Source organism: Dipodomys ordii, unplaced genomic scaffold (assembly GCF_000151885.1).
Source record: "Dipodomys ordii isolate 6190 unplaced genomic scaffold, Dord_2.0 Scaffold8, whole genome shotgun sequence".
Taxonomy (NCBI): Eukaryota; Metazoa; Chordata; class Mammalia; order Rodentia; family Heteromyidae; genus Dipodomys; species Dipodomys ordii.
Window position 1 is genome coordinate 21,890,617 of NW_012267224.1, and position 12,696 is coordinate 21,903,312.

A 12,696-nucleotide genomic window follows, 5' to 3' on the forward strand; every position below is an offset into this window, starting at 1 on the left:
CCTATTTTGAAGCTATATGCTTCCCCATGTAAGTATTCCTCAGACATCTTTTGGTAATAAAAATTGAGATACTACTTCATACACTGTTTCTCACTGATGACATACAAATAAGAACATTCATTATAATGAGATAAAATTACCAGTCTCATTTTCACTATTCACACATTACTGCATAAGGAAATGCCATAAGGGGACTTATGCAAGGTTGCCTTTGCAGAAATTTGATGAAATTCAAACAAGTTGCAAGGTGTGTGCAATAATGGGATTGGCTGGCAGAATATTAGCATGAACAGGCTAGACGGCTGAAAATTAGATTTCCTGATTCCATTGAGATTGAGTTCTGGCTATGATCAGTGGGCCTCTTCTATGAGAAATGAAAATAAATAAGAAATAATTATCATCTGCCTGCCTTTCCTCTATGCACTGTATTTTAAGTAGCTCCTCAGAGAAAGCTCTTCATTATAAAATTCCAACTAACAAATGTGGAAAACATGATAAAGATTAGAAAAATCACAATTTTGCAACTAGCCCCTAATGCAATTTGAATTGGACAATTGTACTCAATGAAACTCTTAATGTAGAGATCAGTCTGACATCACTCATCTCTGCCTATAAATCTACCTATCATTAAGCATGAAACTACTCATTATGAAAAGCGCAACGTATCAATCACCTACATATAGTTCTGCAAATGAAAGAGAGGGGAGAGAGAGAGAGAAGGGGAAGGACACAAACTTTCTAACCCTGAATTAGAAAATAAATAGCAATAAAATTCTTTTAAATAATCTTGGAAATATGACTATGGACTATATATTTAACATTGTCAAAAATTATTCTTGATCTTGCTGGGGCTGAAAATGAAATAGTGGTTATATTCTTTAAAATCTGCCTTGTTTCAGATATTACAATGTATAGGGGGGATAACATGATATTTTCTATTTCCTTACAATTCCTCAGGAATAAAACTACAAAAAAATGAATGTTTTTTAATTGTTGAATCTAGGAGGTGAATAGGTAGGAGGTTTCTGAAACATCCTGTCTTTTTTCTATTATGCTTACACTTTACATGTATAATTTTTAAAGCAACCACCACAACAAAATCTAAGTAGCAACTATAAAACTGCAGTCGTAGCAGTATCTGTGACTGATGATCTTTCACACAAAGGCCACTGCCCTGCTGACAAAGCTGGCATCTTCCTCCTAGGCCATTAAATTAAGAGAGGAAGAAATAAGTGATTCACAGAAGCTATAAAAAATAGTCTTTGCCTCTAAAATTTATGAACACAAAACTTTGGTTAATTCACTCAAGAAGATGACCAGAAGCACACAGACGATTTACAGGAATTAATTTTCGTTCTGAGCAAATTACATTACTGGCTCTATACAGCCTGGGCTGCTTAACCCTTTAATACTTTGGCCTACAAAAATAGTAATGAGTTGTGACATCCATACACATGCAAGGTGGGAACTCTGCCTAACGTACCTCAGAGGTGGCTGTGGAAGACAGATAGTGGGAAAGATTTTCCGTAAGACAAAAAAAGAAACTTTGAACAACTGTAGACTGGGGGTTTTACTCATTGGAAGAATCAGACATAAGTTTAGCAAGGCATTCATTCCTACTGTATTTTTTTCTATTGTCTACATAACAGAATTCCATTTTCTCATTCTCAGAATAAAAGCTTTCATGGATGACATCCTGGTCTTATTTAATACTGCTTTTTTAATGCATTTTGGGCAAGTGAAATATATTAACATGATTCATCAATGACCATTCAACAGGACTAATACAGACCTTGTAAAATTGTAGCCCTGTTCATGGCTCAAAGGTAGAAGTAAGAGGATCAGGCTTACAGATTTCCCCTTTAGGAGAAAGCTAGAAAATGTTCATTTATATAAAAGGGAGGTTTACATTACCAGGCAGGAACTTGTGTTCATGATGTTATTGTTGTGGTGGGATTCTTAATAGGAGGGAAAGGGAAGGCAGGAAGTGTGCTGTGGATTCTATTTTGTCTGGCTGAGACATGGCACAGGTGTTGTGGCTAACCCCTGCGGTTGCCCCGCAGGTTTCTTATTTTGAATTCCTAAATCCTTACAAGGTAGCATCTTGCTTGGCAGCCTGACCATATTATGAGTTTGGGATTCATCCCTGGATGCTCAGCCCTCCCAACCAGCCCATAGGAAGCTATTTCACGTAATAAATTTTTTCTAGCTTAAATTAAATGTGGTAGATTTTGTTGTCTTTACTCACTTCTGAAAAAGATACAGGATTTGAGCCCTGTTACCTTTTCAAGTTTTTCTAGATATTTATAAGATGAAGAGTTTGAAATGTCCATGGTAGTATGTTAAGGCTGTTCTAACAAAGTATTCCAAATTAAGTGCCTTAAATAAAAGCAATCTATTATCACATAGTTCTGAATCCTAGGATCTAACAATGAAGAGGGAATGAGAGACTTCTCCCATTTTATATTATTATGTGTGTGTATTTATGTGTATCATATATACACAATGAAATATAAATTATATATGCAATGTTAACGTATCAATAACAACACATATCTACATATTGCATATATCTGCATATAGATATATCTACTGTATAATATATACAAAGAAATATATCTAGAAATAGTATATGTAAAGAGATGTGTAGATATATACTAAACACATATATTCTAAACACACACACACACACACACACACACATTCCTCACCACACACACTTGTCTAGACTCTGGTAGTCAGAAATTAATAAAACAATTGATTTTCTTGTACTCAGAAAGTACTAAGAGATACAATCAATCTTTGCCATGAGCAGAAACTTCACAGAAGGGCCAGTAATTTGTGAACTGCATGCATTCACCCTAATGGCATTCCACCTGCCAAACTACTGTCACAATCATGTTCACGAAAAGTAAGAAAAGTGTTCACTATTGTGTATTGTCATACCTCAGCATCTAATAGATTTCTAGGTAAAAAATATATTGGTTAGTAAATACACAAACAAATGTAAACATAAATGGGATAAATAAGGGTTATTATACAGTGGATTCCAATTAATCCAACTTGGATTTCTGATGTCTCTTAAGACATCATTAAATGAAATAGAGCACGAAAGGTTTCACCCTCAGGAAATGTTCTGTGATTAGCAACATACTCAAGACATTCCCTCTAAGAAATGAGAATCTGATACATTAAGGAAGAAGAAATACTCTAATTCAACTCAGAATAATTGAATATATACATATATAAATATTACTTATGGCATTCTATAGAAGAGCAATTTTTATTATTTTTCAAATTGAAGTACAAAGTATAGAAAAGTAAAATAGTACAAATTATAGTATATCTACATACTGATTAAGTCTAAGCCTACAATGCAAAGACTAGAATTGACAAGTAATTTCTCTTCTAAATCAAGATCAGCATTAGAAGGACCTATTCTACAAATCATAGATGATACTAATCACGCCACTAACGCTTGCTTCCTCCCACCATTCATGACAAAGTTGCCATGGAAGCAACTTTTGTATTTAAAATAGAAGTGATTTTAGAATTATATGCCTGAGTTCTTATCCTCTTCCTGCAAAGAAATGTACTAGCTACAACTTTCACCAGCCAGGAGAAAAGAGACAGAATATTGGAGTATTTCCTCTCAATGGCTGCCAGCGTTTCCCTGCTTTCTTGAAATACCTGGATTTCAGCAGCCAGAAAATTTGCACTGAAAATGTATCCAGATAGCTTTATAAAAGGAACCAATTGAATTGACAACTATTTCCCTAAAAAAGTATTTAAAGTTAAAACACAGACAGCAATTTTGGCCGAATGCCCAAATACTGGGACATTTTATTTAGAATCTATGTGGCTATGGGATAATTTGTTCTCTTGTATTAAATTACTGAAATTCAAGCTAAAAGCTCTCAGCAGAAATATGAATAAAAATGAATAAGAGGTCTTTTGCCCAAATACAGCCCACAGCCTAATACAACTGTCACTGGATATGTGCATTTTCATTAATTGTATCAACATGACCAGTACCAGCACTATATCTGGAAAAATGCTTTTCCTCAGGAGCAATAAACAATAATGAGGATAAGGTTGGAATATGTTGCAAACTACAGTATACTTCACAGATCAGTAATTTAAAGAAATGTAATTTGGTAATGATAAAGCATCGTCCTTTTAGAGCATTTTGAATAGGTATTGTTTTGTATTCCTTTGCAATGAAAAAGAAATCTGTTGCTGACAACTCCAATGTAGAAAAAGATATTGGTTATGTAGTTTGAGAACCTTAAACATTGTTAACAGCAATACTAATTGAGCATTTAATATGTGCCTAGTTATTATTTGGTGTTTTAAATGGGTTACTACATTTGGTCATTTTAACAAATATCTATGGTAAATATTACCTTTTCCTTCACATTCCTTCAGGAAGGATATTAAATCATTTTCCCAAGATGTCAAAGCCAGAACCAGAACTTATCAAGAAATCTGATTGCCGTATTCAGGGCTTCAAGTATGGTTTAAATGGCAAAGCATCAGCCTAGCAAAGCAAGCCAAACAGTAAGCCCTAGTACTACCTGATTCAAGCTCTGTTACTGCCAATATTAATTAATTAGTTAATTAACCAATTAATATGCTTGCTAGTTACCATGGCTCACTCCTGTAATCTAGCTATATAGGAGGCTATAATCACAGGATTGTGACTCAAAATCATCTGGGAACAAACGTCTACAAGACTCCATCTCCAAAAATAAAAAGCAGAAGTCCACAGCTTGGCATGGCTCAAGTGGAATAGCACCAGTCTAAAAAAAGCATGCTCAGCAAGAGCAAAGACCAAAGACAAGTTTGGGGTGGCTACAGAATTAAAGAAGTCACATATTTCAAGGATTTGCTTTAAGGGCCAATAGATTCTGTCATTATTTCTACCCAAAAAGTAGAAACTGAAATTTCTATTCTACTTGTACCAGAAGTCATAAAACAAGTACAATGTAAAAATGATGAGGAATAGCCATATATTATAAAGCCTACACTGACTCATAACAGCAGTCCTAGCTACTGAGATGGCTTAAATCTGAGGATAGTTATTCAAAACCAGTCAGGACTGGATTCTCTGATAAGAAAAACAAATTTATCTCCAATTAACCAGAAAAAAAAATCTTGAAGTGGAAGCATGGGAGAGCACCAGCCTCTTGCAAAAAAAAAAAAAAAACTAATGGTAAACTCCTGAGTTCAAATTCCAGTACCTACACAAAAATAGAATAAAAGGAAAACAAAAGGGAAAGGAGAAAGAAAGGACAAAGACAAAAATGAAACATATCTGTTTAAGAGGGAGACAATATGATAAGGACAATGTGTACCACATGTAGACCCTGGGCACCTATATTTAGGTCAACAAATGAAGCTTCTTCATAGCATTTAAACTTACAAAATAGGTAATTTACCTGTTATAATGACTAATCTAAGAAATAAAGCCATTTTAATGGATCTAGGAAAGTCCTTGCATCCCCTCTCAATCCTGAAAGAACACATTGGACTAGCATGACGAATATAATTTGTAGACTTGTAGCGGCGAAATGTAACAAAATACTCTGAAGTTCATTTAAATGAGCCCTTAAAACGATATCTGAAATGACATGGAGGCATGGATCAAGTGGTAGAACACCCATCTACCAAGTAGGCCTGTGAATCTCAGGGCTCTGACTCCCAACCCCACTACTGGAATAAAAAAATAATATATGTAATTAAATACAGCATTAAAGTCAATTGGGAACATTATTTTCCAAGCACCTAAAATTCTATGTAGACTTTACAGAGTTTCACAACTTTAAAGCTGATGGAAGTCAACCATAATACCAACTTGGTTTTTTTTATGTTTTTCTCAAGTTAATATATCAAAGGCATGATTTAATAGAACAACCCATATTTAAAATTGATAGACAAATTATATATATAGTATATGTATATTAACAAAATTGATTTGAACTTAAATAGACTCATTGATCAAGATACATTCATAAACTGCTTTGTTAAATGACAATCCCTATCTACAACAACTTAAATAATAAAAAAATAGACTTCCTTTTGCTACAGTCTATAAAAGCAATATACAAAATATGTTACTGGTACAGAAGTTACAATAAATTTACTGTCTTAGCACTGTTTAAATCTAATTCAATTTACTCATTACTGATTTATCAAATGTATGGACACAACTGATCTTACCACCCACAAAAAAAACAGGTTATGGCAGTCATGAGGTTGACTGAATTCAATTTTAAGAACACTCAAAAATCTATATAGAAGCTTTAATAAATAAAAGAACCCTTTTGGCAAGTATGGAAATTCTGCATAGATTTTTTTTAAATAGCTTCATTCATTAACAGTTCACACCATTCTTTTGTACTTGTAGATCTAAGTACTAAGAATTCAACAGACACTGAAATAGAGATTTCTAATTGATTGGATGAAACAAGCATTATTTTTTAATGTCTTAAGAGTGGAGGCTTTGTAAGAAGACAGAACTCTTGAAATTCCAGTTATGCATTAAACCAATCCAAGATTTTATTTGACCTTCCCAAATCATAGTGTTCCAACTAGAGTATCAAAGAAGGAATGTCAAGCTCAAGGAATGCTTTGAGAAATAAACAAAGTAATGTATATAACATACTTATCACAATATTAGGTATGCAGCAAATGTTCTATTTGTTATAGGGTCTATATTTTGAAAGAGTTTACTTTATCCTAAGGTTTCAGAGAAAATAAATTTCAATATTTATAATATTATACTACATGCTAGCTAGAACATGCCATTAATTTGTAAATCTACTAAATGTATAAAGCAAAGCAAAAACAGTAAACACTGTAACTTTTACAAGTTCATTACATGTACATTAAAAACTACATGTGTTAGAAAGGCATGAATTTAGAATTTTTTAGATCTCTTTTGTAAAAGCCCTAAAATTGACCATATTACATTTTTCATCAAAAAAGTTATATTTTAATTTAAAAATTGCTTTTTTAATATTCAAGTTCACTCTCAGCCATTTTGAAATACATAGCATGTTACTATTAATCATAAACAAAATTAGCTGTAAGTTAATATTTTTAATGTCACATGTACAATAACTTTCACATTTAAATTAATGTCTGGTCAAAGGGAATGGTTAAAAAAAAGGTAATAATTACATACCAATATCTCTTTTTCTGAAAGAGAATGTATTTTTTTTTTGGTCAGTTGTGGGGCCTAGGCACTGTCCTCAGCTCTTCAGCTCAAGGCTAGCATTCTACCACAGTGCCACTTCCAAGAATGTATTCACACACACACACTATCAAATGTTGATTTCCAGCATTTTAAGCTACAAAAGTGAGTAAATCTTGCAAAAAAATGCAATCATATGCTTTCAGCCTAGTTATTTGCATAAATGTTGACCCACATAAAGGAGGAAGAGGAGTTAATGCCACAGCACTATGAAGAAGATAAATTTAGAGAGAACACCATGTCAGACATAAAAGTCCAAAGCCATCATATGTCAGCCAACATCACATCACTGTTTCCAAACTTGTTGAAAATGACAAGGGTTTCGTCATTTCCCACTCATTCTATTACCTGAACTGGTTACCTGCACATACACTGCTCAACCAACAAGTTCAAAACTTGAAGTACCAGTAAGAAGAGAGGAACGATTCAGCTTAAGTTCATAAAACAAATAAAGGAAACAATACCTAATGATACCTTTAACCATCGGTACCTTTAACACATCACATTACCTATTGTCTATGCAATGCCATACCAAAATAAAGTTCCTTGACTTATCTTTTTGTTTAACACAGCCATAACTATGCTTACTAGACATCGACCCAAATAGAAAACACAGTAAGTCATTCCATTTTTCCCCAAAAAAGGACAATCTATCTTTAGTATTAGAAGAATAATATGAAATTTAATTAACAATTATATATTCTGGTACATTGAGAAACCTGATGAATAATGATGTCAGAAAGGGAATAGATAAAATTTCCAATGTGGCCAATTAAAACTGGTATTTAATGCTTAATAGCCTGTATATAGCCTTGAGCTTAAGAACCCAATGACTTGGATAGAAGCACTTAAGATATGAATCCAACTTGGTATTTATTAGAAAATCACCAAAGTTTCAAGTCCTAATGAGGCTTGCTAAAATACTACTTGCCCCTGAATCAGAGTTGAATCTGGAGTTGAATCAGAAAAAATTAACTAGAGTTTGACTGAAAAGTCTAATGACTTGGCCCGAGAAATTCAAATTTCAGGATAGAAGTTAGCTATTTCATTAGTTATTCTAAACTTCTGAAAGTTAAGTATGCTATTAATTCATTGGGAAAAATAAATAAATTTTCTAGTTAACTTTACAACTAAATTAACACCAATTTCTATAAAAGAAATAAAATTTGATGTTAACAAAAATAATGAACTCTGGAGAATATTACTCAGAATAGCAAGGATGCTTTCCTTATGGGTCAGGCTTTCATCTATGTAATTTACTTGTATTGTCAAATCCTATAGAATGGCTGGGTGCCAATGGCCATTAGCTACTCAGGAGGTTGAGATCTGAGGATCACGGTTCAAAGCCAGCCCTGGTAAGAAAGTCCATGAGACTCTTATCTCCAATATGCCACCAGAAAACCAGAAGTGGCACTGTGGGAGCTGAAGAGCTGAGTGACAATATCCAGGCCCAGAGTTCAAGCCCCACAACAGACATACACACACACACAAAAATCTATAGAATGGGTAATGTGAAAACTACAACTGTACAGAGAAGAAACTATAACACAGAATATGTAAGTAAAACTAAATCATAGTAGCAAATTGCAGTGTCTGAGATTACTGAACCACTGGCTGAAACCACTTGTCACTGACTTCCCTTATGTTACAGAAATGTAGAAGTAGTACTACTGGACACTAAAACTGAGGTTCACATGTATAACTACAATTCTGTCTTCTTGAGAACAGCACTAAAATTAAGTTTTCATGCAACCAAATTTAAAAAAAGTTAAAATGTCTGATGCATGTATTTTATGCTAAATAAATACATATTATATAACAGATAAATATTTGTTGAATGTATTGGGTCATAGAGGAAATAAAAGATATTAAAAGTTTTTCTACACTTACAACAGCAATGGAAGTACAAGGTCTTGAATAATTTTGCTTTTATGAACATCACCAGTAATCTTTTAAAATAGTTGTGTCAAGCAAAATAATTATATTCTGACAATGTCTAAACTAGAAGACAGAAACACTTTACATATACTTTCATTCATAGGTATTAAAAGATATTACATTTAAAATGATTGAAAAACACTGTATAAAACATATCTATTAAATGTGCATTATATACTATGCATATTTATACACATAGTAGTACATATATTTGCAATTTTACATGTGTATTATATATTATGCATGCCTACACACTCTAATACCTGATAAATTTTACATCATACTTAAAAATGACAAATACATATACTGAGTCAATGCCTGGATTAATCATTCAGAGAGCAATTCTTAACCACCTGAATGTGTGTACTATCCTCTCAAATTAATCAATGAAGAAGATTGCTTCCTTAGATTTCTGTAATTGGTATGAATGAATCTCAGAGATCTAGCAAGCACTTTAAACGTAGTTATTCATAATATGAACGATTTTATTTTATTCAATTTTACTCATTTCCAGAAGTAAAACAGACCCTGTGTTTCAAATATCTCTCAAATTACCTCATTAGATAAACTGGCATCTTCCAACTTCCATGTGCTATTCTTTTTTATGAGTTACAGGCAAGCTACTTTCTGTACTCAAAGTAATAAACATTCTCAAGTCCACAAGTTTCTAGTGGAAAAGGAAAGACCAAATGTATAGAGATGCAAAATTCAAGGAACATAATTGTAAATAACCCATGTTTACAACTTATCTAGCAAATATAACACCAAAGGCATAAGTTCAGTTCCCATCATCCTCTGAAATGTTTTGAAATATGTCCTTTATACAAATGATTAAATACCTAAAAATATTTTTCAAATGTCCCAAAGGTCTCATTAATAAGGGATAAAGGATAATAATGTTAAATTAGGTGGGATGCTGGTGATTCATGCCTGTAGTCCTAGCTACTTTGGGGGGCTCGGAGCTGTGGGAATGATTGAAGTATAAAGACCGAAAAATAGCTCAAGACTTTTTCTAGAATCTTTCACAAAAAATAATGTAAGACTGCAGATGTGGCTCTCCCATTGTAGAGCACCAGCTATGAGCAAACAAGCGCAAGCAAGGCTAGTGAGCTCCTGAATTCAACCCAATACTGGCAAAAAAAAAGCAGTTCTTGCAGTTCTTAATACATACTTAGGAAATGTCAGTTTTACAATTGTGTGCCTTTCTGGCCATTGATGTTTTGCTGTGTAAGAAACAACACTTTGACATCATTAAGACAATTAGGAGCCAGGTATAGTGACACATGTTTGTAATGCCAACATTAGAGACACTGAGGCAGAAAGACCAAGAGTTTCAGGCCAGCCTGGGCAACAAAAGACAATGAAGGTTTTATCTATCACTTCACTTGCTTCTCTGTGGAAATAGTTTCCTCAGGAAATCCATCATTATTTAAAAATCACAATCGAATTGTAGATGGAGTCTGTCGCCTCCATCTATAGTTATTAAAATATAAGGACACTGAGCCCACCTTCTGATCAGCTTTACACCTATGTCAGAAAAAGATCTCTACTTCGCCAGCCAGAATGAAATGTAGAAAACCATTCAGTTCCTCTCTACAGAATGAGCTTATCAAAACAAATTAGCACAATGAAAGCAATTGCAATATAAGCCTCTAATGCTACTCTCTTCCTGTGTCTTACCATAGGAAAATGTTGCCAGTGCTCATGCTGCCATCCCAACTGGTTTTTCATTTGTGCAAACAGGTTCTAACACACGCGAGCACACGCGCACACACACACGTGCAGATTATGATCGTGACATCTAGTGAAGTTCTGAACTCTACAGAGCCCTCTTCTGAAACTCGTTACAAAAAAAAAAAATCATCTGGCCAAATGCTTTGCTTTTGCTCTCCCAATTTCTCTCCTTTCAGAAAACATTTGCATTTATTCATCTTAGAAAAGCAGATCCGACTCCCTCCTCCCACCCCCCGCCTTTCATGCTCCCAGAGCTCTGAAAGGAAACACATCCACATCCAAACTTCGAAGTTCCCTTTTTGCAGCCAAGATAACTGTTACTATGAAATCTGGCTATAATCTGTTGATAATGGGAGACTTTAGCACCTGCGCTGTGTGGGGCTCCGTTGGTACAATCTGCCTTGCTCCTAAAGGTCTAAAGTCTTTCTTACCTCCTCTCAAAGGGCTCCTCGATCAATAGACGTTCTTGAGCGGGGCTGCCCCCGCAGGAATAATTCTAGCTAGCCATGCACGGTTATGTCAGACGTGCCATCCCGCCGTCTGGAGGAACCCCCGCTGTGACCCATAGCAATTAACCCCTAACCCCAGGTGTCCCAGGGCCTGGCGGAGGACAGGGGGTGGAGAGGATACTAAGCTCTGAGCATCCAAGGATGGGGTGGGGCAAGAGGGAAAGATCAACGAAGTTCAGGGAGAGAACCGCCGGCAGATGAATTCCACCACACCCGAGGTGGGGTGCAGATCCGCAGGAGCGCAAGCGTCGACGGGAGCTGTGGCCAGTCAACTAGTGTTGGCGCCAGGGACTCTTCCACCCCGGGGACACCCACTCCTGCCAGGGCTGCAGCCGGGGTACGGGGTGGGGCTGGGGGGGAATGGGCTTCAGGTTAGCAGCTGGGGGAACTTACGGAAGAAGATGTACTCGGTGTAGCTGCTCCAGATCTTGTCGTCGCGGTACTGGTGGACGAAGGCGGCCATGCCGGAGGAGTTACACGCCACCATGTGGAAGCCGGCCTCCGACAGGCGATCGAACGCCTGCTCCAAGTAGGTGAACTTGAGGTAGAAGCGGGAGGTGTACTTCTCGGGCTGCCGGTCGGGGTCGCGACTCTCGTTGAGCGTCTCCCCGAACACTTCCTTGGCTAGTGCGATGCGCCCGCACACCATGATGCGCGCCACGCGCCGGAACTTGGCGTCCGCCTGGTTGTCGCGCACCGTGGTGTAGGAACCGCGGTAGCCCAGGGTGAGGAAGCCGGAGCGCTTGTCCGACGCGCCGCCGCCGCCTCCGTGCGCTCCGGGACCCGAGGGCGCAGCCGCCGCCGCCGCCCCGCGCAGCAGCAACGCGTCGCTGCTGCCCTGCGAGACGTTGTCCTCCAGGTCGCTCTGACAGCCCTCGTCGTTGAGCGAGTTCTGCTTGGTGACCTTGGGCGACAGCAGCTTCACCAGGTCGGTGAGCTGGAAGTACTCGGCTTCGCGCAGGAGACGTTCCTTCTCCGGGAAGTGCTCGGGCAGGGCGAGCTGCTTGTCCCGCAGGTAATCCAGCACGTACCTGAAGAGGAAGCCGTCCCGGTCGATGAAGAAGCGCGCGCGGCTGTCCCGGGGTAACTCTCCCCGTCGCCGCGCGCCGCCCCGGGGACTGGAAGGCGCGAACATGCTGGCCAGAGTGCTGTCCGGGACGCTCAGCAGCGTCGAGTGCTTGGTCACGTAGACCTGGCCGCCCACGTTCAGCTCCACCACCTCGGGGAAGGGCGAGGGCGCGCGGGGCCCCGGGCCCG

The 12,696-nt window shown here is 37.3% G+C and overlaps 1 protein-coding gene across 1 annotated transcript in view; it reads right to left on the reverse strand.

The window, feature by feature from the left end:
- Kctd8 (potassium channel tetramerization domain containing 8) overlaps positions 1–12,686 on the reverse strand; it is a 180,055-nt gene extending 167,369 nt beyond the window's left edge. Inside the window, exon 1 of the mRNA XM_013008978.1 lies at positions 11,833–12,686. Within this exon, the coding sequence (XP_012864432.1) occupies positions 11,833–12,574 (742 nt within the window). The 5' untranslated portion in view covers positions 12,575–12,686. The remainder of the gene's footprint in view (positions 1–11,832) is intronic.
- Positions 12,687–12,696: the final 10 nt, after the last annotated feature.